This window comes from Arthroderma uncinatum, assembly GCF_011692745.1.
Source record: "Arthroderma uncinatum strain CBS 119779 chromosome Unknown scaffold2, whole genome shotgun sequence".
NCBI lineage: Eukaryota > Fungi > Ascomycota > Eurotiomycetes > Onygenales > Arthrodermataceae > Arthroderma > Arthroderma uncinatum.
In genome coordinates, this window is record NW_022983864.1 from 1,521,780 (window position 1) to 1,549,345 (window position 27,566).

At 49.4% G+C, this 27,566-nt stretch overlaps 8 protein-coding genes and 1 non-coding gene across 9 annotated transcripts; 2 read left to right on the forward strand and 7 right to left on the reverse strand.

Moving 5' to 3' along the window:
- Window positions 1-122: 122 nt before the first annotated feature.
- GIQ15_02400 (uncharacterized protein) lies at window positions 123-1,195 on the reverse strand (the record flags this gene model as incomplete). The annotated part of the gene is made up of 4 exons (XM_033549817.1): window positions 123-414; window positions 625-765; window positions 863-905; window positions 955-1,195. 4 exons carry the CDS (start codon window positions 1,193-1,195, stop codon window positions 123-125), a joined length of 717 nt encoding a protein of 238 aa, XP_033406978.1.
- A 6,248-nt stretch (window positions 1,196-7,443) lies between these two features.
- GIQ15_02401 (peptidase S41 family protein) lies at window positions 7,444-9,722 on the forward strand (the record flags this gene model as incomplete). The annotated part of the gene is made up of 4 exons (XM_033549818.1): window positions 7,444-7,570; window positions 7,630-8,028; window positions 8,097-8,797; window positions 8,871-9,722. The coding sequence occupies 4 exons, from the start codon at window positions 7,444-7,446 to the stop codon at window positions 9,720-9,722; spliced, it is 2,079 nt and encodes a 692-aa protein (XP_033406979.1).
- Window positions 9,723-10,235: 513 nt separating this feature from the next.
- On the reverse strand, window positions 10,236-10,752 carry GIQ15_02402 (small nucleolar ribonucleoprotein SNU13; the record flags this gene model as incomplete). The annotated part of the gene is made up of 3 exons (XM_033549819.1): window positions 10,236-10,498; window positions 10,568-10,663; window positions 10,731-10,752. 3 exons carry the CDS (start codon window positions 10,750-10,752, stop codon window positions 10,236-10,238), a joined length of 381 nt encoding a protein of 126 aa, XP_033406980.1.
- A 312-nt stretch (window positions 10,753-11,064) lies between these two features.
- On the forward strand, window positions 11,065-11,136 carry GIQ15_t0014. Its single transcript has one exon. It is a non-coding gene; the product is annotated as a tRNA-Trp (tRNA).
- A 495-nt stretch (window positions 11,137-11,631) lies between these two features.
- Window positions 11,632-14,572, reverse strand: GIQ15_02403 (DUF221 domain-containing protein; the record flags this gene model as incomplete). The annotated part of the gene is made up of 6 exons (XM_033549820.1): window positions 11,632-12,392; window positions 12,455-12,853; window positions 12,913-13,239; window positions 13,301-13,912; window positions 13,977-14,454; window positions 14,543-14,572. 6 exons carry the CDS (start codon window positions 14,570-14,572, stop codon window positions 11,632-11,634), a joined length of 2,607 nt encoding a protein of 868 aa, XP_033406981.1.
- An 802-nt stretch (window positions 14,573-15,374) lies between these two features.
- On the reverse strand, window positions 15,375-17,129 carry GIQ15_02404 (uncharacterized protein; the record flags this gene model as incomplete). The annotated part of the gene is made up of 1 exon (XM_033549821.1): window positions 15,375-17,129. One exon carries the CDS (start codon window positions 17,127-17,129, stop codon window positions 15,375-15,377), a length of 1,755 nt encoding a protein of 584 aa, XP_033406982.1.
- A 1,734-nt stretch (window positions 17,130-18,863) lies between these two features.
- Window positions 18,864-20,105, reverse strand: GIQ15_02405 (uncharacterized protein; the record flags this gene model as incomplete). The annotated part of the gene is made up of 3 exons (XM_033549822.1): window positions 18,864-19,772; window positions 19,836-19,913; window positions 20,004-20,105. 3 exons carry the CDS (start codon window positions 20,103-20,105, stop codon window positions 18,864-18,866), a joined length of 1,089 nt encoding a protein of 362 aa, XP_033406983.1.
- Window positions 20,106-20,805: 700 nt separating this feature from the next.
- Window positions 20,806-22,222, reverse strand: GIQ15_02406 (epoxide hydrolase; the record flags this gene model as incomplete). Its single annotated transcript, XM_033549823.1, has 5 exons — window positions 20,806-21,345; window positions 21,388-21,515; window positions 21,576-21,648; window positions 21,709-21,836; window positions 21,901-22,222. 5 exons carry the CDS (start codon window positions 22,220-22,222, stop codon window positions 20,806-20,808), a joined length of 1,191 nt encoding a protein of 396 aa, XP_033406984.1.
- A 4,106-nt stretch (window positions 22,223-26,328) lies between these two features.
- On the reverse strand, window positions 26,329-27,498 carry GIQ15_02407 (uncharacterized protein; the record flags this gene model as incomplete). The annotated part of the gene is made up of 1 exon (XM_033549824.1): window positions 26,329-27,498. The coding sequence occupies one exon, from the start codon at window positions 27,496-27,498 to the stop codon at window positions 26,329-26,331; it is 1,170 nt and encodes a 389-aa protein (XP_033406985.1).
- Window positions 27,499-27,566: the final 68 nt, after the last annotated feature.

The following is a 27,566-nucleotide window of genomic DNA, read 5'->3' on the forward strand; positions in this document are numbered from 1 at the left end:
TGGGATCGTACGGAGTATACTCAATAGATATATGAGACAGTTATGATATGGAGCATACGGCGACGATATGATGGAGACCATGTCGACGTTCGTCGTTGACACAGCGTGCTTGTGCGCCGAGTCTAGCTTCCAGAAGCCTCTAGAAGCGTCCAGGATACATAGTGCGTTTCAACGGCCATGACGACACGCGATCCCTGATCCTGCAGCCAGGCTCCAGTATTTGTGTTTGACTCCGGCCGTACCCAGCATAGCCAGCATAACGGCGCGAGAAGCTCGTTCTGGGCGTGGGGAGGCCTGTCCCGGCCATCCACTGCTGCACCGGTGGGATCATGCTCGCATCCATCAGTGGGCGATCCGGGCGTGTGACCGGACCCCATACCTACACGTCCTAAATACTCCGAACAGCCGTTTCGACTTTAAAACAGTCGTCATAGCCATGTAATTTTTGTCTACACAGGTAGAAGGTCGCTGTCGGCAATGCAGTTACTACTTCGCGGCCAAGTCTCCAATTCGCTAGAAGCTCGTATCGTCGGTATATCTAAAATTGTAGATTGTGAATTAGCCTGACAATTACGGAGTGATATTATTAGGGAATAGGACTCACAGTAGTTAAGAGAAGCATACGCAGGAATACGCTTATCGGCATAAAGGACCCAGTCCTTGGTTGGTAGAATGGTGAACAGCGGAAACTGAGGTAGAGTACAGAGTTTTCGAGGGACCCAGTCTTTAAGGATGTTGTTGTGGTTGTTCAAGTGGTGTTCGTGACTGGGATGTGTTCAACGGACGTGAGAAATTTTAATAGTCGGGTTATAAAGGAAGAGTGAGCGGATGACATTATGAGCGTTTTTCCCCTGTGTCGTACTCAATATCGGCGTCTGTGTCGTATGGGATGCCCTCGCCCACAACTATGATTATTTAGTAGAAATAAAATAATAAGAGTTATAGGAGACTTACTCTGTGGTCCATACTTTCGTGCTGTTGCCGCGTTTACCTCGGGTGTATTTTTTTTCATGTCCTCGAGGACTTTTTCAAACCAGGCACCACGTCCTTCCTCGCTGTCAAAGGATTTTGGGGGAGGAGGAGCAAACTTGGGTGAGGCGCTTTGAGGCTGCTGGAGATTCGCTTGATGCGTTCGCACCAGAGGCTTTTCTGAGGGAGCTTCCATCTCAGCTGTCGTTTTCTTGTCGTGAGACATAGTTTTAGTTATTATAACTTGGAGCAGAGGGAAAAGGAGATGCGTTTATAAGTACTCTGTACGGCTGGTGAAGCAAGTCTATGTCGTCATCAACCAGTCGGGACAAAAAGACGAAGTCGGAAGCCATATTAGTCATCAGGAGCTTGACTCGGCACTGGAGATATTAAGTATCAACTACTTTCTCGAACTCGCCATGTCGAGTACTTTTAACGGTGCTCTTCAGATAGACAGAACTATGCTGTTCTGCCCACCAACCAAGCTCTTTGGCCATGGTTTTTCGAAGGATCAAATCCCTGTCGAGGCGGAAGTAGACGCGGCTCGGCTGCGCCCGAAACGCAAGCCATGAAGACACCAGCCATCTCGAGCAGGATTGTGAATCGATTATAACCACGTTCGCTCTATTTTTAATGAACTGGAGTTGAATCGTCGTTCAACCTTCAAGGCTATCACTTTGCTACCTGATAGCATGGCCTTCGAGGCGATGACAAGCCCTCTGATCGATAAGAGATCACAACACCCACTTTGGTTCTTAGCTGCACTATGCATTCTACATGTCCTATTATGGGCGTTATATATGCTAGGCCTCATGTTGCTTGGTGAAAAAAGTGCCACGACTCCAGTATCAGTACCAGACAATAACTTGATGGCCGGCGGGAATGTTCATCTTGACGATTCTATCGTCTGCGTATACCCGATTAGCGGACAATATGGCTTCCTACCACGGCTGCTATACTACGGGTCGTTGGTATTTGCGGTTGTTGGGCGGTCTCACACCTGGCTAGTCATCGGAACACTCACGTCTGCCATGTCTTTCGCTGGATCGACAGCAATCCACGCACTTACACTCATAAAGTCGAAGAGCCTGGTATACGACCTTGATATTCTTGTTGCCTGGACAATTTTGGCTTCGGCGGGCCTTGTCTTTATTATACATGCCCATTGGTCACCATCCTTGCGGAAATTCGCTCAGGAGTCCGGCGCCCGAACAGTGCTGATACTATGGGGTTTACTGGTCGCGACGGGATTCATGGTAGCAAACTGGGTACTAACAAATCACAAGTCCCCAATAGAACCAGCCTGCAGGTCTGCAACAGGGAGGCTGTTAACCCAGCAGTCAGAGCTTGAGACCGGTCTATTCAACTGCACTTACAAATGCTTCGGCAGCAAGTCGTTACTACGACAGCCCTCCGAGATCACCGTGATGCCCTCGAAGGCATTTGAAGGGTCCTACGCCACAATCATGTCATGTTTGAATCTCCCAATACTATTGCCCATATCCAGGATTTTTACGGCAGTCGTTAGCAATGACTCTCCATCGAATGCATATGCTCTTCGAGTCATGGAGGAACTCGACCTTTCCTTGAACATTCATTTGTCGAGGAATATATATCATGTTGCCTGTTCAAGCTGGTATAGCGGGTACTTTCTTATGCTGAATTACCAGCTTAAGGCGAAGTCAACAGGCTTCACGTATTGGTCACTACTTTTCCTCCATTTCTCTGCTGCCTTTAATGAACTGTTTTTTGACATGTTGGCGCCGATTACGTTTGTGGTGAGCGTTGTCGTCAGCGAACTTTACTTCATGACAAACGGTTTTCCCGTCGGGGAAAGCTACCAGGCAATAGGGCAGTGGTCACCTTTGGTATCTGCTGTGCTTGTGATAGTGGCTTCGAACCTCATACATGCATCTAAGCCGTGAGGGGGTCGGATTATGTGTATAGGTAGGCCGTGCTGGTCCTTCGAGATCGAAATGGCCTTTACTAAGCTTAAAGCCTTGATGTCTATGTTTTGGATATCCTCTAGAGCAGATGGTTATATAAGGGTATATCTTCTATCAATATCGTGTAGTTTTTTAAACCTAGATGCAAGGAAGATAGAGGACTTCTTCCTACCGCTATACATCGTCTTTAGAACTCTCACCAAACGAGGAGAGTGCTTTTTCACTTTTACAAGGTAAAAGTCTAAGGGTAAAGTCACAGGTCAAGCCCAAGGATAAGCTAAAGAGCAATTTCAAAGTAGATCTATCCTTAGGCCTAAGGGCAAGCGTAGAAGTATTAAGAGTTAAATTCAACCTTCCCAGTCTCCATATAACTGTTAAATAGGGCTATCCTAGGTGCGTAAAGAAAAGAATTTTTGGACAATAATAAAGATTTTCCATCAACCACCTTTTAAATCGCCTAGCATCCCATTATTCCACGAGTGAGAGTTGCTGACCGATTAACATATCAGTGCTCTCTGTAATTATGAAAGGATAAATTCCCTTGACGTTCGACATAACGCTTACGCCTTACCTAGCAACCCCTCCCTGAAATCGGAGATGTGCACTCAACAGTAGATAAAGTATACATGTGGTTGCCTCCAGAAAGGGGAATTCAAGCAGTGTGAACGACTGTACAAGTCAGAGTCGAGCTTTGGATGCGATGTCACGGAAAAGAGGGGGATCGTACCCCCCAGCTATTGCTCAGGGCACTTACAGCCAGAGGGAAAGGCGATGACCGAATATCGTGTGCGCCACACACGTTGATTGATTCGATTTAAAAAAATGGCCAGATATTAGGGCAGGAGGTTTGCTCAGGGCGCAGAGCTATATGGCGAGAAATCAACGTTTTTAGTCAACACATAGGTGTTTTCCAGTAAAGTAGAAATGACATCTTTATGGTTTTAAGTGCCTTTAAAGTATTCCCGTCTTCAGCACCGGAAGAATTTCGCGCGCTCCCTCACATTGCATAACGTGTTCTAGAAATTCGCTCTTCGATCGAGCTCGTAGACTCATACCAGTACGCTCCCGTCGTGAATCATCGATTGGACGAGTGGGCGAAAGCACAACCAGAAACTGGTCAGGCACCAAATAACATCCCCGACACCAGAGGCCGTGCTCAAGTGTGTTGTCTGGTAGCAGATAAGGGAAACATATAGACGCCATGCCATTGCACTGATCCATCGGGGGATATTTATATGCGACTATCCTTGACGGGGTGTCGAGCAGAGGTTCTAAGGGGGCCTCCAGGAAATGTTTTAGGCTGTAATTATTTCTACTAGGTAGTCCACAAGTCATATCGGTATCCGCAGTCCTTAGTGAAAGTTCCTTCGCGGCTCTGACGCTCACAAGCTTCAGACGTCGTCTTCGAGAGAGCTCGTGCGGAACGTCATAGATTCCACGAATACTCCGCATTATGGGAATTTCTTTAAGCTGATGCGAAGTGAGTCCAAAGCAGTGTTTTGCGAGATCAGCCGTCATCACCCAAAGGGACTGGTTATAGCGTAAACACTCGCAGCAACATCGATCGCATGTTGGGAGGAACAAGAACGGGCCAAACTGCCCACATGAGACGCAAGCATTGGATCTTAAAACCGCCCGAAGTTTGCCAGCAGAGTGGAAACTGATGAGGCTGGATTGGCCGAGTGCTTTTAACGTATCTGGTGCATAATTCATGAGCTCACGCCATGCTGGTAGAGACTCAACGACGCTTCTACCTCGCCGAGAGACGCGCGTGAGCCGGGACAGGGATTGAAAATCCAATATATTTAGGGTCTGATGTAGAATCTCGAGAGGCAGGGCGGAGAGTAGGCCTAAGGATGATGGTCCAGGACGTCGTTTAAGAGATGATGGCTTTGCTGGGTCAGTGATTGAGATCATGCCCGTCACCAGATGGTGAGGTCGATGCGATAGATGCGCCAGTAAATATTCGTCGCATGGCGTCTCTGACATCGCAGAATCAGATGATTTAGACGACAACTGGAAGTAGCAAACATGCGTTGAGCATAGAGGAGTTGTACTCCGCAGAGTCGAAGGACTTTGGGGTTCAGCCGTTCGGAGGCGTTTTTTTTTCTCGCTATCGTCGGAATTTGGCTGATCCGGAGTACCTTTTTACCTCTTTAGGCAATATCGACATCCATCTCCTGAATCTGCATTTTCACTATATTATGCAAGAAATATCAGCACAACCAAATATATCATATTTCGATGGTTTACGGCCGCAGATACATGTCGTGATGGTCCTGTATAGCTTGCTTTGCCCTCAGCGCACCGATTCTTAGCTTATACTGCTGTTTCGCGTACGGAGTATTAATGTCGACTGATATCAGAAAGCAAATCATTTAAGAGAGCTAAATAGCTTTCGGGGATCATCGTGCTCCCTGCGAAAATCAATGCCATCCTTCCCCTATATAATCACGACTATTAACTACCCTTGAACCATTAAACACCAAGCCATAAGTATACCCATCCGTATATTCAAACAAATAAGGAGGAAAATCACGCATCTACGCCGACGACATCTTGGTCGAGTCTAACAAGGACGATGATATTGAGGAAGCGCCAAGGGAAGACCTGGTGCAATGTCGAAAAGCCGCTTGCAAATATATAGCTCTATATAAGTGTTGCATAACACTGGATTGTCAACTCCATCTTATTCCTCTAACTAATGAATATCTTTGGATCGAGATGGATTGAAGCATAAAGGTCATTTCTCAACGAGGAAGGCACTTGTTGAAGTTACCCATGGCGTTCACTTTTGAAGCAGTTGGAATTATGTTCTAGATTAGGTGATTATCTATAATAAGAGCATATAACTAGGTAGCTGTAGGAGGAAATGACGCTGATACTTCTCTTCTCGGTTGTATCAAGGTAGGGATAGGAGATATTGCTGGGTTAGATATGATCCATGTCAAAGTACGAACTGTTCCCATAATGTCATTGCGTTTTTGTCTCTTTGGCGCTTGTATCCAGATAGATATATCTCAGGCTAATTCATCTGCCTGGCCGGGCGTATACACTTAGTAAATGTGGTTTCTGATAGAACTTCAGCCGACTTTTGGTGAGGGTCTCGTAGAAAGCACTCAGAGGCACATCCGGGAAAATTCCCATCTTCAAGGCTCTAATCCGTGCATTGTAGATCTCCAAGCTCATTGTAGATCGATGGACCTAAATATACAAATATAGATCTTCGCCTTGCTCTAATTCGTCAAGATATAAATGAACTCGGGGATTTCTTCTGACGAGTTCCACGCTTCGTTATCGACCGCGGTACCTATAACATCGGCGTTTTGAGGACAACATGAAGTACTGTTAACTGTTTAGCTGTTTAGCGAGAAGACGGCTAACACGGCCTGCAGGTTATCTGGTGCTGGCTACTTTCGTTCTTAGCGAGCCGACTGAAGCCTCGACGGGATATATCAGATATCCGTCTTCCCAGGGAGAAAGGCCACCGAGACTAACATCGTCAAGGCCTCGAGAGTTTCTGCTAAGCACATAAAACCCTGCAGAATGTTTATCCCAGGCCGAAAGTTAAGAAACTCGCATTCCAGAATTGTTCTCGTACTCCATGGCGCCCTTGCTATCGTGTTAGTGCCCTGTCTAACCCCGGCAAGTCCCACTGATGTCGACATCTCGATACGACGTTGCAGGCCGTCGACTCCATGATCAGGAAAAGCGGCCAAGTTCTATCAAGCAGTCAACGAGAAGAAATCAGGGGTAGACCTCAGGGATTCGGCATCCAGGGATCATTCGCAAGGAGCTTCCTGGCCTATACAACCGCCCGTGTTCGTCGTGATCGCAATAATGGGCAACTTTCTTCCCGAATTCGCCGGGAGATAGAGCCCGCGACACGGAGATTGAGATCTTCACAAGCTCGCAGACCTTTCGCAGTGAGTCGCGGCAGCCCGGCTGGCTTTTATCTCGGCTCGTTAACCTGTGGTTAGGTCGTTCCCAGCTAAGTGGATGTGCCTGGGGACTGCGCTCCCCCATATATCGGAACATGGAGACATAAGCCTCGCGCCGGTCCTCCTTGCGATGTGCGGGCAGGCGGAGAAAGATCCCCCTGGCATCGAGGGGATGTCCATCCTTGCATTTCTGCAATAATATACTACGGAGGAGCTGGAATGTTTATTCTTCCCCGCGGGATAATTCTGATTGAGCAATCCACTCCCCTTGCCCTTGCGTTATCTCCAGCGCTACCTCGCAATATGGCCCCAATGCCCCAATGCCCCGGGCTATGGAGGCAAAGTTCTCTCCCTTCTTCCGGGAAATTGTCTCCTTTCGTCCCCAGCACCTTGATAGCCCGTGATGGATCGAGGAGGTGGCCAGACCAATGCTCTGGTTATTTAAAAACCGGCTGATTCTCCATCTCCCCCAGGTTTTCCACAGCGGCGCCTTGTCTCTTGTCTGCCAATCTCAATCTACACTCTCTCGTTGTGTAGATCGTTTTATCCCATCGTTTTCAACCTGAGCTTTTACCAGAGCAGGGAACATGGTGCGATTTAACCAGGCCCTCGTTGGCCTTTTGCTCTCTTCCACTGGCCTTGTAGCTGCCGCCGAAGAGCCTTGCGGCCAAGTTGCTGAGGCCCAGCGGAAGCAGAAGGCGGAAAACCCAAATGGTACGCCCGCCTGGGGGGTGTGTCGAGTGATTTGAATACATACTGATGCGCGTTTGTAGCCAAAAATTACACTGTCTCTGCGGAGCTTGCCCACGCCTGTCTGACCTCAGTTCCGTTCAAGTCAAGCGACTCCTTGCAATTGATTGACGGATTGCAGTATTTCTGGGACTGGCAAACTACCAAGGACTTTTTAAAGGACCCTCCAAAGGGATATGCCGTGCCAGGCACCGATCTCGAGGGAGGTCTTGCAAAGATCCGCGAGAAGGCTGCTAGCAACGCCTACAAGAACGAATTCGAATTCCAGTTCGAGTTGGATGCTCTTGTCAGGACCGTACACGATGGCCACTTCAACCTCGCGATGGATCTCATCGCTACCTTTGCCTTCACTCGTTCTGAGCTTGGCTCACTCGTGTCTCTCTCTGACAATGGAAAGAACTTCCCTAAGATCTACGCTCTGAGTAAGTGGTATTCTCTTTTACCAGTTTTGTGTATGATATTTGGTCATGTTGCTAATACCTTCATGAAGAGGACGTCCAAGGTGGATCGGCCAATGCATCTGCCATCAAGACCATTGATGACCAGGACGCCGCAGAATGGTTGAAGAAGTTTTCCTTCAGCGGATTCTTCCAGGACCCTGATGCCCTTTACAACGGCATGCTTTTCAACCTCCCACGCAGCAAAGTTAGCGGTACTGGTGGATTCCTCACTAGCCGTGGCCTCTACACCGGAAATAAGATCTCGGTTGGCTACGAGAACGGAGCTAAGAAGGAGTTTGCAAACACTGCTACCTTCACTGCCGATTTCGCTGGAGTCAAGGACGGCGACTCATTCTACAACAAATTCTGCAGTGGCAAACAGACTGCCGCATCTTTGTTGCCATTGAAGGAAACCATGGAGAAAAACAACCGCTTCCTTACTGCAAGCCCAATCTCCCAGCCATCTACCTTCATGGCCTCACGCTCGTTACAGGAGGTAAAGCCAATCCAGGAATCTGCAGATGGTTCCGTGGCCGGCTTTTTCCTCGAGGGCAAGGATTCCCATATCGCTGTCCTCCATCTTAGGTCTTTCGTCGGCGGTGCCGATAGCAATGATCCTCTGTGGGACTACAGTTACACGATCAGCAAATTTTTGGCAGACTGCAGGAGAACCAGGAAGCAGAAGCTTATCATTGACGTCAGTGGTAACAGAGGTGGTACTATTTTCCTCGGATACGACGCATTCAAACAGGTAAGTGGTCACCGAGAAAACAACCCAGAGCCCGTTCTAGGCAAATGACAGCCCGCTAACCTGTCATACACAGCTACTTCCAAGAGGAAGGGTAGAGACTCCTTTCAACCTCCGTGCCATTGAACAGTTCGACATCACTGGTACCAAGGTCAACTACCTCCTTAACCACCCCCGTGCACCAAAGGCTCATGAGGCGGAAGAGCAAAGAGACGACATCTTCGACATCAACTCCTACGTTGACCCCAATGGCCGCAAATACCGATCCTGGAGTTCCTACTTCGGACCAGAGAGGGTGCCAAATGGCAACTTCAGCCGCCCCGCCATCTGGGATTTCAACAACATCCCCATGTCCCTTAAGGCCGGTGGTCTCGTTGTCTCTGGATACGGCAACCGCACCCGCGTTGCCCCCCAGGCATTCAGAAAGGAGGATATGGTTATCGTCTCTGACGGAATCTGCGCATCTACCTGTGCCATTTTCTCCGATTTGATGACCCGTAACGGCATGAAATTCATCACTACCGGTGGTCAGCCTCGCGCCGGCCCCATGCAGACCGTTGGAGGTGTCAAGGGTACTCAAGTCCTGACCTTCCGAGAGCTCTGGAACGTTGCCGAGCTGATCTTCCACAAATATTCCACTCCAGAGGAACAACGCAAGTTGGAGAACACCCGTCTTGGCCAAATGGTTACCAAGGGTAAATACGTTCTAGGACGACTTATTAACGACGGTGCTGGTGGTCGTGTTAACTACCGCAATGCCGTTTTCACCGAGGACAAGAACCGAGTTCCCCGACAGTTTGTGTATGAGAAATCTCACTGCAGAATGTTCATTACCAAGGAGGCCCTGCTCGATACCAAGGCCTGGTGGGGAGCTGTCGCAAACTCCTGGTGGGGTGACAAGGGCAAGTGTCTGGAGGGCTCGACCTAGAGAAGCTCTATGTCCATATTGATGGCTGTTTTATAGATTTTGGGGCATGCCCAACATGACATAAAACGTATATACATACTTCATATACTATTGATGCATATATTTTTACTGTTCATATATTATATTTCCTTTATGATAGTAAATGGGTGAAATCTATACGAAGGGAAAGTAATAGATAGCTATGGTAGTATGACTGCGAAGGTTCTCGTATACATCAGACTGACCTTGTGGGAGAAGCCTTGTTACTGGATACTCGGAAGCATGGGTAAATCTCGCCGAGAGTGAATTCTTTACAGCCTGGTTGCCTGAAGCTTCAACAGAAAGAGAAAAACGGACAAATAGTACGTGCTATCGAGTAAGCCTGACGATCATGCAATCTCTCTAGCAACAATATCTTAAAAAAATCTCACTCATAGAACCAGTTGAATTCTCCATCTATCTGTCCAGCTAGCTAATGCAAACTACATTCCATGCAGCATAACTTGGTCCCTCCTCCATCCTTCTACCACCCACTTAAATCATCAATCTCTCAACCTTCTGTCTGATGTTGAGAATCTGCGCTTGCAAATCACTAGCCTCGTTGACGGTGATACTGGCACTGATCACCGAACGGCTGACACCGCACGCACGTCCCAAAGCAACCTTGCTAGGAACATAGACGTAAGGGGTGTTCTTGTCCTCGCACAAAAGCGGGAGATGGAGCAAGATAGCCAACGGGCTGGTATCAGCGGCCAAAATAACGAGCTCGGAAGTTCCGCGGTTAAGAGTTTTGGTGGCTGGAATATCACGTTAGGATTGCGCGCACAATTGAAGCTGGGGAAAATGGAAAAGTGAGCACTGCGTACCTTCGTTAGCACCCTTCTTGAGCTGGCGGTAGTGAGATGCCTGCTGGACTAGGTCGAGCAGTTCAGTAGTCAAAGCTTCATCTGCGATGGGCCATGCTGTAGGAAGATCACAGTTAGCAAGCCACTCTTTATTTTTCATCTTGGTGCAAGATAAGGAACGTACCTGCTGATTGTTCATTCGCCATATTGACTGGTTCCCGTGTTTAAAGGTGCGTGTTAAAAAGGGGATGCGTCGCAATCAGTTTTCTTTAGGCCCGGAGTCCTGTTTCTTCACATATAGCGACTCGTAAGCGCTACTCTTGGTGGTATTATCGTGGGGAGCTGGTTGATATCGATGATGATGATGAAGATCTCTGTGTCTTTGGGAGTTTTTTTTTTTTACCCTTCCCTGTCTTACATAAGCTACGGAGCCGATGATTACTTAATTTAACACGTGATAAGTACCGGTTTAGCCGCGGATTAACTAGCACCGAGGCGCAGAAGCTAGCACGCAAACTGGACCCGTGGCGCAATGGTAGCGCAGCAGATTCCAGATCTGAAGGTTGTGCGTTCAATTCGCACCGGGTTCATCCACCAGTTTACTTTCTTTTTTTTCTTTTTCTTTTTTCATGCCACAAAGAGTGAAGATACGAACTACGACGGTACGATACTCTACGTTTTTATTTATAAGCTGGAGGACTGATCCAAAATCATGATAAGTATATTAACTATTACGGCTATCGATTACGTTGTCTCGCAGCTCAACCAAACGAAAAAGACGCGACAAAAATTACCTAAAAACGTACAGCTTCGCGCGCAGTTGCAATTGCAGACAGACAAGGCTTAGCTGTACCCTCACAAATCCCATTCGAGCTATCCAATTTCTTGCTTTTTCGGGGGTATAGGGTATCAATCAACAGCGAAGGAAAACCAAAACACATCACATCACGATAACCGTCAACATCATCCATATTCTGCCCACGATAGCGTAGCCGTAGACCAGAAAAGTGCTTCCTCCAGAAAATCAATACTGACAAAGGAAAAAAACATTCATCTAAAAAGAGGATGGACCAGTAGTAGATGGACTAGTAGTAAACCTTATCTTCGTGAATAGGGGGCAGACCCTTCTCTTCGTCCCATCCGATCTTGCCCTTGTCGGTGATGCTGGCGTCATCATCAGTGATCGGGATAACGCGGCTGGTGTGCAGGACTTCCTGGCGAGAGACGCCAGCCTCATCACGTGGAATCCAGAGGAGTGGCGCAGTAGAGGTGATGGAAGGATGGTAGTAAGCGTTCCTCTCCACCTCGGGGGAATAGTCAATCTCGTAGGCATCGGTGGGGACAAGTTCGCGTAGCTTCTGGTAAGATTCGTGCTTGTATGGTGAGAAGAACTTGGCGATTGCGTTTGGTTGCTTGCCAGCGGTACCATTAGCTTTCTCGGTATCGGCAGCAGCACTTTGGCCATTTCCGTGGCCGAGGAGGGCCTGGTTTTGTTCTTCCACGGCCTCGAGGTTCTTGGGGAGGTACTTGAGCAATGGGTTGACAGCGGAGAGGAGAGAGACGTGGTAGAGGACAATGAAGACCAAGAAGACAATCATGAGGATCATGGGTCCGGTGGCAGATTTGTCCGAAGCAGCACCAATGGCAAAGAGGCCGATCAGACAGATGATGAGCAGGTAGCAGCCCACGAGAGTCTGTTTGAGAGCGCGTGGGTAGATCATACCCTTGGTGTCGATATCGGTATCGTTGACATATAGCAAGTTGTAGCGGAAGGAGACATAGAACAGGTACATGCCGACCGCACCGAATCCGAGGACTAAGGGAGCGATGGCTCCATAGGTAATGGCTAGGTAGATATTAGTAAAATGATTTCCCCATTAGGTAAAGATATATAAGGAATGGACATACCAATGACACAAAGGTTAGTAAGAACGGGCAAGATGGTACCCCATCCCATGCCTGAGAGGGTGGACCAACGGGTGAACATCTTTCTTGGGGTGTTGTCTAGGACCATTCCGAGGAGCTTGGAGATAATCAGACCGGCAATCTGTAGTAGAGCACCAGCGCTGAAAGTCAAGCCCTGAAGGATGAAGTACGCGATATAGAAGTTGGAAGCCTTGGGGATATTCTTGGCGAGCAGGCTGGCGGCTGAGGTAGGTTCCTTAATAATCTGGCTGACGGCACTGGACGCAGCGGACGAGAGAGTGACGACCAGGAAGACCTGGACGACTTGGAAGCCAAAGTAGAAGTTCTGAGTGCGCAGTTCAACAGCGGCCTTGGTAGGACATCCTCCAAGTTTCGCAAGCACTAAAAAGGGAGAGTCAGTACATGTCATAAAAATAACGAGGGAATACGGATGAACGTACGTCTAAGAATGATTGGCAACAGGGCCATAAGAACAGCAAGCAAGATAGTAGGGAGCAGCGCGGTGACAACACCAAGAATGACAGGTGGGATACGGCCAATGAACCTCAGGAATGGAACCTTCTCCATGAGGAAGTTGATGTTGGAAATGGAACCGACAACGGCAACGGGGATTGCCCAAAAGACAATAAGCGCGACAACGGCACTGATGGTGACGGCGTTGCGGATGATGAGCTCCCACCATTTGATGCGCAGGTTAGACCAGATAATGTCACCTGGGTTGAGGCCGATGTAGCGAGGAGCCATGTGTAGTGGCTGGTTGTGCGCCACTAGTGAGTTAAGGTTAGCATTTTTCCCCGACAGGTACAAAAGTTTGAAGAAGGTACATACACATCTGGTAAGCGGCCTGGGCTTCGTTCTGGGTGTAGAATTCAACAAAGACAGAGGAGATGCGAGTCGCATTACCGCTGAGATGGCGGTTCTGCATTTCATCGATCAGAGGAGTCAGGCGTGCAATCTCTTCACGTGACCAGTTGATGGTGTCGACCTTCTTGCCGATGATAGGCTTGAGTTTGTGAGTAGGTCTCTTGGAAGCCTGAACCCATCGAGCGGCAACGGAACCAGATTCGCCGTCAGCAACATTCTGGGGAGCAGCGGCGGGGTCCTCCTCTACATTGCCTCCCTTCTGGAGAGCCTTGCCGCGGGCAACGCTGGCCATCTTGATAAGCTTAGTCTCGGCGGCTTCGAGATTGAAGGCAACCTTGTCACGCTCGCCAACGAGTTTCTCGAGCTCCTTGACATCGGTGACGAGCCAGACGTGCTTGACCTTGTCGTTTCCGTACATGGCGCGGATCTTGGCCTCGTCACAGTACTCTTGAGGCACAGAGGTGAAGAGCACGGTCTTGGAGGAGATGCGATTTGCGTACAGTGGAGACAGGAAGTATGCCTGGCGCAAATTGATAAAGTACAGCAGCTCACGGGTGACCATGTAGAACACGAACACTACATCAATTAGTATAAACCATGTCATATTAGAAGTGGTGGTGAGATAAAGGCATATACTGACTGACGAAGGCCCATCCAACGAAGCAATGAGCGTAATATCTGTTCAGGTTACCCGGAATCTTGGGCTCAATGTTGCCAATGGTGAGCATGTCGAGTTGCTTCAGACCTCGGTGACCGGTAATGTTGACTGGGAACAGCACAGGCCAGGTAATGAGACATCCCACGAAGCAGATGGCGGTTGCGATCTTGAGGTAGCGCAGAAGCAAGTAAGCGTCGAGAGACTGATGCTTCAAGACATAGGTGTCCGGCAGCCGTGACATCGACTTTATCCAGCCGAACAGTCCTGGTGCTGGCTCCGGAGTGCGTTCGTGTTGGCGCAGAGAGCCAATGTATGTCCTGGGTATGTACTGGCGACGCTGGCTACGGCGCAAGATGATGAAGAGCAGGACCATGACGCCTGAGATGATCAGGGTCGGAACAAGCGTCGAGACCAGCCCCGAGAGCGAGTTGGAGGCATCATTGGGCGTCTCGGGCTCATCCTGCAGCGATTGTTAGCTATCGTATACCACAGCTGTACCGTGGCCGTACATTGACTGCTGTTTACAGGGGGCGACAGGGAAGACGAACGCGTTTCGCAAAGACATTGATGGAGTCCATGGCTGCTGGGAGCAAGCACCCTGCGTGCGATAGACTAGATACTCCTATCGACGATGCGATGGTAGATGGGTGAAGAGGGAGAAGAAGAGGAAGAAGAAGAAGAAGAAGAGAGGAGAGGAGAAAAGGAGGAGGTGAGGTTGGTCCTGCATTCTTGATTTGCGCGATCGTCTTAGCTTCCTAGTTCGGGACTAGCGAGGGAGCTGCAGGCAGTGATTCCCTTTTCAGACGAGCTCGCCGATTTACTTTTCCCCCTTGCTTTTTCCCGTGCAACTGACAACAGCTTCTCTCCTCTTCCACGCCGTTATTCCTGTCATCCATCTTCTATCTTCCGTCTTCTGATGACACTCAAATAATATAAGAAGATATGGAAGATAGAGAGATATGAAGACGGAGAGATGGAAAGGAGAGGAGAGAACCGCTTACATCATCCTGTTTGAGATCTGCTCTTCAGGCCTGACGCTAACCCGATATGGCCGATCGGGCCAGATGTGGCAAATTACAGTGGGCCACGAGTGGATGCTCGCTAAGGTCACCGGTACCTCTGTCGCCATACATTTCTTGCAGCGGAAAGAAGTAAGAGTGACCAGCACCGCCACAGCACGGCTCGTGAGCTGCGATGCTGACGTTATGTCAAGGGACTTGTGTCACCCGCAAGCTTGGGCCGACAAGGGAGGTACCTCTGCATTCTCCAGACATAGCTAAGTAGACATGCGCGACGACGTCATGCTGAAACACGTTGAAACGTCCACACTTTTTACATTATTCGGTCAAAGATATATATTCAAGCGGTGAAAGGGAGAATTCACATTTCGAGAGCGTGCATTCGTCTACCTGGATCATCGCCGTCCGCCGTCATGGCTATAACCATGCGGGCTTCCCTCTCAAACCTCTCTGCCGATATCTCCAGGTCGGCCTCCCTGCCCATCAGGCTGCGCAGCAACACCTCCCCGAACAGGAACTGCAGCGACTCCCCCATCCCCTTCGTGGCCGTCATCAGATCCCCGACAAACCACGTCCGATGGCTGTTCCGTAGGTCCTTCTCCCAGTCGTCCTCCAGCAAGACCCACAGCAGCGTTTCGGTAGATGGCTCCCGGTCCAGTCTATGTCTGACGACCTTCCCCATTAGCCCGTCCATGAAGCGGGTGCGTCTATCTTCGTCGTTCAGGTCGAGCAGGGCTGCCACAATGTATATTAGTGCGGCGGTGCGGCACTGGTGGCCTACAGACGTCGACTGGATCACCCATCTGCGCTCGTGGGGCGGGACGTGAGTGGGAATCGGACCTGCTGCCAAAAGGAGATGAAGTGGGCTGTGGAAGCGGAATGCATCAAGGTAGCTCCCTCCTCCTCTTTTCTTCGAGCTTGACGACGATGGCGACGACAGCGACGACAGCGATGTCCTGATGGCCTCCGCGTCATGGACAAACGCGACTAGTCGTTCCCCGTCGGCCGGCGTCAACGCAATCCCTCCCCCGGGAGCCAGCGTGAGCCGAATATAATGTGTATAAGTGTCTTCGGTGCCCCAGTCCCTCTGTCTTCTCCTCCTAGCTCCTTTCCTGGGGCCCTTCCGAAGTCTATCTAGCGCTTCTTCAAGGTACGGCTTCCCTCGATCTGTGATCCCAAACCGATCCTCCTGCACAGACAGCGAAGCCAGCGCCATCACGATCTTCCCACCGTCATCCCAGTCATTGTCCCCTTCCATTCTCTTTTCCTCGTGCAACTCATCCTCCAGCAACTTCTGTGCAGCAGCAACATAGGCCCGCGAGGTCTCTGTCCCTCTCTCCTTATTGCCAGATGCACACGCCTCAAACCTCGCGCCATACGTGAGTATCACGACGTGGAAGGTCGCCATGTCACGCATCGCAGATTGGAAGACTGATGTCTTCAGATGCGGGTTCTGGCCAGACCAGTATGCCAGTTTCGTGGTCCATATGTCTGCTAGCTTCTGAGCCTCGGGCGTCAGCTGTAGCGGTAGTGTATCGAAGGGATCCAGTGTTCCCGCGCCAGGTTGTACGCGGAGGTCCATCGGTCTATGATGTCGAGCAGGTAATGTGTGAATGGGTGTGGGCGTTGATGAGCCTGAGCCTGACCTTCCATATGCCAGTGCCAGTGTCGACGCCGACTGATCCTCTTCCCTTTCTCCCTCTACTTTTTCCTCTCGTCCATTCAGCCATAGCAAAATCCTCGCCGAGTTCGTGTTGGATGGAGCCGTAGATGCGGATGTCGTTATAGATGTAGATGTAGGTATGTTTGCCTGCCTTCCACCGGCCTGGTTTATCGGATTAAGTGGATGCTGCTCGTTGGAGATGGATAGCTGGCCATGGCTTCCCTTCCGCTTCTCCCGGACATGATGCTTCATCACATGTGATCGTTTACCTTTCTTCGACGACTTGTCATCCACGAAGAAGAACTCCTGTCTGCCTTCATTGCCGCTCCTCATCGCGGCTGTCGTTATACTATCACCCTCACTCTGCGATGTTCCTGCCGCTACTTTTGGTTTGCGCTTTCTAGGCGCCGTGGTTTCCGGGACACTATGTGTATGGGCATGGGCATGACGCATTTGCGGACCTGACAGGTATTCAGTTAGTCTCGCATTTTGCACGGCATATATTGGAAGATTAACGATCATCACGAATAAAAGATGATAAAACGATGTGGTACGAGTATATAAGCAGAGACATGGCAAGGCGGTATGCATATATTACTCCCGCCTGACTCCGTATACGTACTTTGCTCGGCAGCGACAGTGACATGATGCATCATCACCGGCTCCATGGCGCCTCCGCCGCAGCAGGTAACTCTGTATGGAGTACCTTCTAAAAGAAAGGAGCAAAGCGGATAGAAAGTAGCAAAAAAAAGAAGAAAAAGCAAATAAAAAAGGTCCCGCCTCGAGACAAGGCGATCAGCAAGCGAGAAAGGGAGGTTGATCGTTTGTTTCCCTTTTCCCTTGTTCAGTCCGAAACAAAGCGCTGGATCTGGAGTTGGTTCAATCGCATGGTTGGTTGCTTCGTGCTTTCCTCTCACGTAATAAGTCCTAACTGGATAGGCGGCAATGGAGGTTCCAGGACGGGGTTGAAAATCGAGCAATACATCAATGAATGATCAATCAATCAGTCAGTCAAAGCAGTTCAAGTCAGCCAGCCAGTAAGATGCGGTTCTGCGTTTGCGTTCAAAGTCCAGATCCCGATGGCTGAATAACCTTCGAGACTGGCGGTTCCGCTGGCAACTAATAGTGTAATGCTTGCTTTTGACCTGACGGAAGAACGTAAAAAAGAAAGAAGAGAGGGGAACGGGTTCCAGGTGCGCGGTCTCGATCAACCAGCTGTCGTCTCGCTGTTGTCTCTGCATGAAGAGAGGCAGCGATAAACTATTTAATACTCGCCTTTGCGCTCGTATTTAGGCACGGTCGGATCGCAAGAGGCGGCTTAGGTGGAGAATGGTAACAGGGCCAGCTTGTTTAATGAACACTGGGCCCCATGGCCAGCCCATTTCATTCGTATTTCGGCGTTTGTTCAGCGAATATTGTTGACGTCCAATAGTTTTAGAGGCGCGGGGGAAAGTTAACAAACTGTGATTTTATAGTATGGGGGTGATACCTGAAGTAAGTTTACCGAAGCCATGGAGATCCCCCCTCGGTAAACCATCCATTAGACCACCTGGCATGTCTAGCCGTGAAGCATTGGGTGTTAGGGATAGTAGGTACGGAGTATTCTCGGTTTTGGGGCCTGCTTCTGCATAACCTGTAATGCGCGTCGACCACCGATTAGGTAAATGGGAGGTATAAGTTGCCATATCGCCTGCAGAAGTGGACATCTGCACGCACAGGTGACAAGAACCGACGTAGTAGTAGCCAGCGGAATTATCACCGTCCAGCGCATGTACATGAATTTGTAGACCAACCCGTGCAAGGCCCATAATCTCCATTCCACCCTACCCAACAAGGATAAAGGACAAAAATCGGCGGTCTGACAAGCATAGATATATATTTTTCATGCTCCGTCCACGCACCGATCGCGAACCCTTGCTTGCGACCTGCTTAATGAGGAATACCTGGCACGCGTAAATATGCTCGGTTTGTGCCTTGTGCAAGTATTCAAGATTGGGCGGAACGGCTATTCCTGCTGCCGATACCGATTTGTGTGATGACCCCCAACGATCCTTGGTCGCCTTATGTACATCTTGCTTGCTTTTTCTAAAATATCTGTATTGTTGACATCTTCCTGAGTAGTTAACAGGAAACATGGGCGGTGTCAATCTTGACGTCACACTGGTGGATGATAATATATTCGGCATTTCAAAGGATCGATGAGGAGGACGTGGAGCTGTCATTGCGTCTGTGTCGATATCTTTGCAGCTCCCTACTCCTCCTAGCCATGTTCGATGGCGAAGAGAGGATAACGGTCGCCGTATCATCACCAACGTCCATCCCATCTTCGTCAGCATCATTGCCATCATCTTCCAACTGCATGAAAGATTCGCCACCAGTTTCGTCTGCATCATATCCAGCTTCGTGCTCGCCCGGCTCATTATTCTCCTTGTCGTCACTCGCCATACTATCGAAATATGGGTCGGTTATCCCTCGTGGAGGCTCCATCCACTCTGGGTCCTGATAGATCAGGAACGGCCGCGACGTACGGCAGTTATATATCGTCTCCCTAGTTCTATCCCGAATATTTTTTCTTCGGGAGCCTGAACATGGATCGACGGCTGCAATGTCATCGTAGCCACCATCGGCTCTAGATGTAGTAATGACATCCGTGGCTCTTCGTGAGCTTCTCGTGGTGGCACTATAATATTTCGATGGTACCGTCCAACCCACGGGCCCTAAGTACGGTGATTTGTACTTCGGACGTGACTGGAAGTAGCCTGGCGTTGATACCCGTTTGTTAGTATCCTTGTCATAAAGGATGCTGTTCTCCCAATGTGTTGTGTAGCTCTCCGCCTCAGATATGAAGCGGTGGTGGGTGTATAATTGGTCGTTCCTCCTACTGCAGGACCGAGACGGCGACTGCAACTGAGTAGGTTTCTTCATGGGATCCATGTCATCGGCTGCCTTGAAGTCGACATGATATGGCTCTAGAGGGAATTTGAATTCTGGATTCGGGAATAGGCGGCTAGCCTCACTTGTTGAAAGGTACGAAGCATTATTTTCTGATAGAGGGCTAGCGGTCTCCTCATTCATAGTCATATTGCTTTGATTACCCTGGAACGAGCAGCAACGTTAGGGATATATATGCAATTGAGGCTGGCTATTGGGAACGCCCACCTCATTGCTGTCAAAATCACAGTTCATCTGATCCCAATTGTCATTCAGATGGTGCTGTCTCTGCTCCGATATACGCGCCTATATTCATAATATTACCAAAGATCAATTCCAGATTCCGATGGCGTTCATGAGCTCTTCATGAAGGCTAGAGAATTCTATCAGACTTACCTGCTCTTCTATATCCAGCGCCATCTCGAACTCCATAGGCCCAAGTTCAGACTCTGAAGTGAACCTATCGAATCTTCTCTGAAAGGGTACTGATTGGGACATAATTGGCGATTTTCTTTGCGAGATTTGGCTTCTTGACAGTATTCTTAATGTCCAGGTCTGAACAATGGTACCTGACCAACCTAGCTCTCAGTGCCTGGAGTGATAGGTTTTGGAAAGAGTCGACTGACTTCTCTATGGTCTTTAATTCCACGAGATACTACCTCTGTGTAGTAAAGATGTAAGAAAGCAATGAATATTCAGGTCTTGGTGTAGGTGATGGAGTGTTCTGTGGGTGGAAGTGAGTCGAGCGAGAGGGGTTGACTATAGAAAACGTAGAGATATCTCAAAGAAGGAGCGCGTCACCTCGCGTATTTTGGACGAGGCGAGGAGGATGCTGGACTTTCCCTTGCTCGTCTTGACTAATCTATACTGTAGAACAAAATATCTACCTAACGTCTTGCTAGGGTGATACGCAAGGTAAATATCCAAGTCCTCCAATATTCAGCCTTTAGTTGTCAATCATATCTATTAAAGCTGTCCCTGCTCTAGGATCTACTGGTAGAGATTCCACCGTTAAAAAGGTACCTCATAGATAGGTAAACAGACAATCATTTGTCATTGTATAGAGCACGGAATTGACGCAGACGGAATAGAATATCAGAATTAGATAGAGAATGCAAACTGTCTTCACTAAATCAGCATAAAATCCGAAACCAGACTCTGGATACATGGCATAACGACCACTAGAACCATAGTCGGTTTAATATCCATCAGCACCACTAATGGCGCGATAGGCCTGTCCCTCTTTCCCTAGGAACTCTCGAATATCTGCCGCCAGGTCTTCCGGAACCTCCCAAGCAGCAAAGTGACCACCTTTCTCGAACTCAGTCTCCCTTACCACATTCCCAATTGAACGACACCAGAACATCGGAAGCGTAATAATCTCACGCGGAAACTGTGCAATGGCGAACTTGACATCAGGAGAATAGCAGGAGACTGCCTCTGCGCGCGAAACATTCCCAGGTCCAGAGGGTGCATGGTTGAATTCATAATAAATTCGAGCTGAAGCAGCTGGTCCTGCGCGCGAGAAGGCGTAGATAGAAACCCACGTTAATACCTCATCGTCGGTCCATGGATAGGAGTCTGTCCACGCATGTAGCTTCTCGTATATCCAAGCCAGCAAGCCCACGGGGCTGTCGTGAAGACTATATCCGATCGTCTGTGGCCGAGAGCCTTGTTGCGCCAGATATCCGTTGCCCTGGGTCATGTAGTTCCAGGTGACGGCGAGCTTGGCCCGGTCCTTTTAGGAAAAGGGAAGTGTGATGAGAGATTGGAGGAATACTAGAGGATTCTTCCACGGGTAAGGAGGCGCTATGAAGACCATGTTGGTATGCACCGCTTTTACATGTTTAGGGTATAACTTGGCCATGACACGAGCTATTACGGCGCCCCAATCCCCGCCTTGTATGGCTGAAAAGATAAAGTCAGTATTTATATCCTCTAGTGGATCAGTGGTATATAGATGCATACCATACTGTTCGTATCCCAAGGCCGTCATCACGGCGTGTAGAGATTCAGCATACTGCGCGATCCCGAACCCTCTCTAAATAACAGTCAAGATCATTTCCTAGATAATGACTAACGCAAGCAGCGGGAGCTCTACCTTCTTTACTCCCTCCGAGAAGCCAAAGTTGGGCAGAGAGGGTGCTACAACGTGGAACGCCGGTTGGCTCTCACTCCCCTTTGTCAACAGCGGCAATAGTTTTGTAACTTCAAGGAAACTTCCAGGCCCTAAGAAGGTCTTAGTAGCAATTCATATGCCTCAGGGTTCATCATGATGTAAATAAGGACTTACAGCCATGGATAAATAGGAGAGGTATTGCACCAGACACTTTACTCTTCTGGTGAACAAAATGGATGTTCAATGGATCAAATCCAGCTACATCAACATTAGTTGTAAACTGAGGGATCTGCTCATTAAGCCGTCTCTCGGTTTCCCGCCAGTCGAACTTGTCTCTCCAGTATCCCGCGAGGCGTTTGATATCAGCTAATGGCGTGCCCAAGTCCCAGTTAGCTTCGTCAAGCTCATCTGGAAAATTGGCCAGCTCAAGCTTCTTCCGTAGTGTTTCGAGCTGCGAATCCGGCACTGAAATCTGGAATGGCTTGATCGCAGCCATATTTGTCAACGGGATCCTAGTTTCTTCAATTGCTTTTGGCGATGTACTAGGTATAGAGCGATGATCCGTCGTAGGCAACAACGGCTTCGTCGTCCATGCGCCAAGGTTACGCCGGGCAACCGAGGTTCATTTTGATCCATCGACTAGACATGGCTCCAATGTTCGATCAGAGCGTAGACATGGACGGCCCAAGGGATAAACACATAGTGTTCGAGAGCGTTGCGTCGGTCTTTCAGTTGGGTTAGTAAACGTCAAGCATGTTGAGTCAACCTTCCCTGATATACTAGTTGAGAAATACACAAAAGAAACTGAGACATTCGGGAGCTCCGTGTTGGGTTATCTCGAGTCGAATTTCGATATCTAGCAGTATAACATCAATCTAGCCTATAACAGGAAAAGCCCAAGAGGTGGCAATTACCCGCACGGTTAACTGGTGTAGGTTATCATTGCGACTAGAAAGTGGGAATGCTAGGAAGTCCCCATGCGGCGCACGGGAGGCCTCCTCGAATAAATTTACGTTATATAGTGAAGCGACACACAATATTTACTGTAGATTATACCAACAAGTTCCACGCCCCCCTTCTAGATGGGGCCAAAAAGTAAAGGGACTCTCAAGACTAAGCCTTACCCTGCGTTTTCCAACAAGGTCGAGAAGAACAAAATATGAGTCGAGTCGGGTTTGGGAGACCGTATATCAGCCGCCCAAACGACGAAAAGCCCAAAGCTGGAGGATCAGCGTCCTCGGGATACTCCATGGGGTGTCTCTTAAGCCCGGCGTCGTCCGGAGCTAGTCGTCCAGTTGTCGGAGGCCTTAGCATTCCCGTAGCTGTAACCTATCTAGGCAAGGCGGGTAATGGGCAATGCATGTGTTCAGGGCAACTCGTTCACAAGCCAGGAGTATTGACCGAAGGCGACGGCAAACGGATAGGGCGCCCACGGATCTACCTAGGAGGGAAGAGGTGGCGGAGTGTTAATCAAGGAGATACATCGGCATTTGATCTTCGAGAGCCCTGGTATCTTCACCGACATATATCCGGATCGTCTAGAATGTGAACCTAGAATCCGGTGATGGTGCTCAAGCCTTTCGGCACGGTCCGTGATTATAAACGAGCCAGCATAGCGGCCTGAGAGTTGTCCTGTCGCTTGAGTAAGGCAGTATTGCAGCCGTAGTGTCAACGTTGAAGGGCTATCCCTTCATCCAACAGGCCGTCCAGAGTCCTTGGTGTTTATCCATCTTGCAGCTGTGGGCGCTTGTTCATCGACTCAGGTGGTAGCGGTTAGGCCTTCCTCGTCATATCTGCCAGCCAAGCTCCTCAAGACTTGATCTAGCATACGAAGTATCTGTTAGTATCTGTCTGTCAATATTCACATGTCTGTCAATATTCATATGTCTGTCAATATTCATATGTCTGTCAATATTCATATGTCTGCCAATATCTTTGTCTCATCGTCAAAAGCCGTACCTGTTAGTCAGCATAGCTTACTAACTGCTTATATCACGTGCTCTGTATTCTCTTCATCTTTTCCGTTTTTTATTTACGTGAACTTTGACAGTTGGCGAGACGACAATTTAAGGGCTTGTCTCTGCCTGTGATATCCCAACCAAAGGGCGCATCGACCATTCACCCATGCCCTTGTACGCAGCATACTGCATACTCCTGGGGGTGGGTGCTCCTGGATGGTGAGATTCAAATGTACGCCCCCATCCCTGGAGTAACGGTAAAGCGACACATCCAAAAATATCAAAATACTACCATGTTCCCCCCACGGGCCAATACCGCCCGGTAGCACTCGATTGCCACGACTATTATCTGCATCAGGCCCGTCTCGCTAGCTTCGCCGTTAGGGTTTATCCCACCATATGATCGACGACATCGCTTGCATCGATCTCTAACCAGTTGAGAGTGTTATTGGGTTATTTGGGGGTGTGTGCTATTGCATGCATTACGTATAGCGCACACTATTGGAAGTGTCAGCGCAGGTTTCGAACAGTACATATGGAGTCGAAGGTTTCTGATCTTCGTGCATGTTAGCTGCTTGAGATATTATATTAAGATTACGGAGCGTGCTTGAGAGACCGCTGCCTGCGGCTGACAGTCGAGGAGGAAGTGGGAAGATGGCATCCAGGATGGATAACTCCTCGATAATGCGTATAGGCAAGGAATCATCCAGAGGGTGAAACGGTCCACGTTCTAAAGACCGGTCTCTAGATATCGAAGCTGTAACTGTGGACGGGGGCGATTTTCCCTTTCCTCGAGTGGCGTTTAGATTTGCGGAGAACATGAAGCGTCGCAGGCGACAGACATCATAATGGCGTATACAAAGCAAGCCTATATCTATGTATATCAGACCATCCTTGGCCCACTGCGGCTAAAATCAAGAGATGTTGAAATATATGTATCTGATTCGCACACGTGGTTTTGATTGTTTCTTCAGGCGAAAGTTTGGCTTGCATCTTTCGATCCTTCAGCGTAAAAAGGGGTGGATGGCGGATGGTTGGGGGTGTGAAGACGACGGTCCTGCAGGATGTCAACGGTACCGTTCTATACCGTCTACCAGAAGCGTTGATCGTTGATTATTCTGACGTCCGGGGATATATGTCGTTCGCAACCGGACCGAACCAGGTCTGCACTTGTACGCATTCCCACGCTAAGCATTTATATTTGCTCCCATATTGCATGGTCGGATAAGTGCTTCAGGCAAAAGGTGCGATGGTTTCCCTATCGGGCCATCTCGCCTGTCCCCCCTGCGGTAATAATCCGCCTGCAGCAAGCAAGGATGGACATCGTACATGGACGCGGGAATAGCATCAGCTGAACAAGATCGGATAGCCCGATAGCTCATTTTTCTTTCCCTTGTTCTCCTTTTTTTGAGTATATCGACATGACTAGCGAGGGTATGCTTTCCTGACAAGCTCTGGTCAGTGTGATCTTCCTGTTTTCCCCTCTCGGACGTAATTAAAGATTCGTATATAGGCCTTCTTGGACACGTTAGCTGCATATCCATGTCCTTAGCAGGGAGCCGTCGAAGCGACTGCGTTAGATCGGGGATGGAATCGGCTCAATGCATGTACCTAGCATCCTATAGCGATAGCGTTATGCCGGTGTCACTTTCTCCTTGCTCTCGAAGCCAGCAACGCCTGTCGTGTCCTGTCAGAAACCGCAGGGATATTCCTGTTTCATGAATACGAACCGATGGGGAGACAAGGCGAAGGAGGACGCGAACAACTTCCCCAAGCGTATTACTATCTGCAAGTTGCTTGCTTTGCTTTGCTTGTTTGCTTGATTATGTCAGGTCTGGTCCTTGGTTCGCTGGCGGGAAGCCCGCGAAGTCCGCTGAAGGTTAAACAAGAGGATGAAGAAGAGAAATAGAGGAAGCCTGCTCAGTTGCCGGCCGATGCCGTGTGAGGTTGGACTAACTTCGCCGGTGGCATATACATTGAAGATTACGGCAGAGGGATAGGCAATAAATAGTTAATGTATTTTTCAAAGTAATGAATTCCCCGTTTTAAAGACTCCATGCTAATACCCAACGTGTAAAAGAAACAAGTAAATGAAAGCAAGGAAATGGCTCGACCGAAGAAAAGATAGAGGGAGCGAAAAGGGAAATGCAGCGCTATCATCACCATACCATGGTTGGCTTCCTTTTAATTTTGCATCCAGAAAAGAAAATAACCCAAAACAAGACAAGATTAGATAGAGAAGATATAGGAGCGGTGGTAGATGGTTGGTTAGATGTATGAAAACGCCGAGTATGCCGGTAGATAGTGAGACGTGAGAAAAAAGTATAGGGGAAGAGAGAAGCAAAAAAACACAGATGTAACGTCGACGCAACGAGCTTTTTGGACCCGAAAGCTGAAGGGAGAGAGATGATGCTACTGCCGTCCGAGAGGGTTGCCAGTTTGTTTTCTTTTTGCCAATACCAAGCAAGCAAACAACAACGCATACATGCAGCGGTGGAACCTTCGGTTCAGCATGTTTCCCTGAGTTCATGCACTGTAGAACAAGTTCACGGCAGGTAAAAAGGGAGAAAAAGGGTTTGAAGGCGCCCTCCCCCTCTCGTCGGCTAAAGGGAAGGAGGGAGGTAAACAAGTAGAAGCGGGTAGATCATGCTTTAAACCTCCTCCTTCGAAATGCAGCTAGATCAATGGATATAGAGGATGTTGACGATCCGTCGTCTACTTCGATGGCCCCCATCATCTCAGGCGGCGCTTTGACATCTCCGTTCATGTCCATCTTCACCTTCATCGGCTGATGCGAGTCGACCTGCATCTGTATCTCGGTATCTGCAGGTCCAACCGTTTCAACGGCCGTACGGTCGCTTTTGCTTTCTTGCTCCTCCTCCTCGGCCTGCTGACGCTGTTTCTCCGCTTCCTTCTCAGCCTCTAGCCGTTTCTCTTCGGCCTGAGCCATCTCTAGCGCTGTACCAAGTCGCTCTAGCGTTCTGCTAAGCTCTCTGGAACAATCGCCGTTTCGTAAGAATTGGTGAGCGGCGGTCTCACATAAACTCTGGGCAAGCTCTAGCTGCTTGTCTGCTAGATCAAAGGCGGAGGAGGAAGGTTTGGCTTGAGTGCTGGTTGTAGTGGTGCCGTTGGTGGTGGTGGCGGAGGCCTCTTTCGTATCGAACTGGGTGCTGCGAGACTTTCGAAAGGACGGACGCGGTGGGAGGGCGATGGCGTTTTCGTCGTCGTCCGCGCCCGGGAAAAGGCGAGAAGGAAAGGCTCGACGGCCAAAGTCGACTTTCATCATGTAGTTCATCCTGCCCTTGCGGATCTGGTTGCGGGCGCCGCCTATGTCGCGGACGAGGCGTTCGAGGGCAGTTTGCGTCTGGGCATCGTAGTGGATGACGACCTGCTGGCGGACTCGACGAGCCACGCCGCTGTCGCCGTCAGAAGGGGTAGCACTGAATCCGGCGTCTGGTTTTCGTTTCCTGTTGATGGCATCCTGGTTATTTTGCCGGGTGAGTCGTTTGAAGATCATGGGGTCCATGAACGGGTCTTGCGGGTCGAGATGTCTGGACGTAGAGCCAGAGGAGGTTCTATCCTTCCTGGACGTCACGGAGCGGTTGTCGTCGTCGGGTCGATTGGTATGGAGCGAGCTGTTTCGTCGTCGTCGATGCCGGGGCCTCGCTTTCGACAGGCGGGTGTATTCCGCCGCAAACTCGGCGTGTTTGGCGGCCGTATGCGAGGCCAGGTCGGTGACTCGAGTCAGCCATAGGGGGATGTGCTCGATGAGGTGAGAGAAGCATTGGGACGGGTCGGCGAGGGCGCTGTTCATCGTTGCTGGCGTGGTGCAGGGTTTTTGTATGTATGTCTGGCCGTCGAACCAATACCGGAAACCGACAG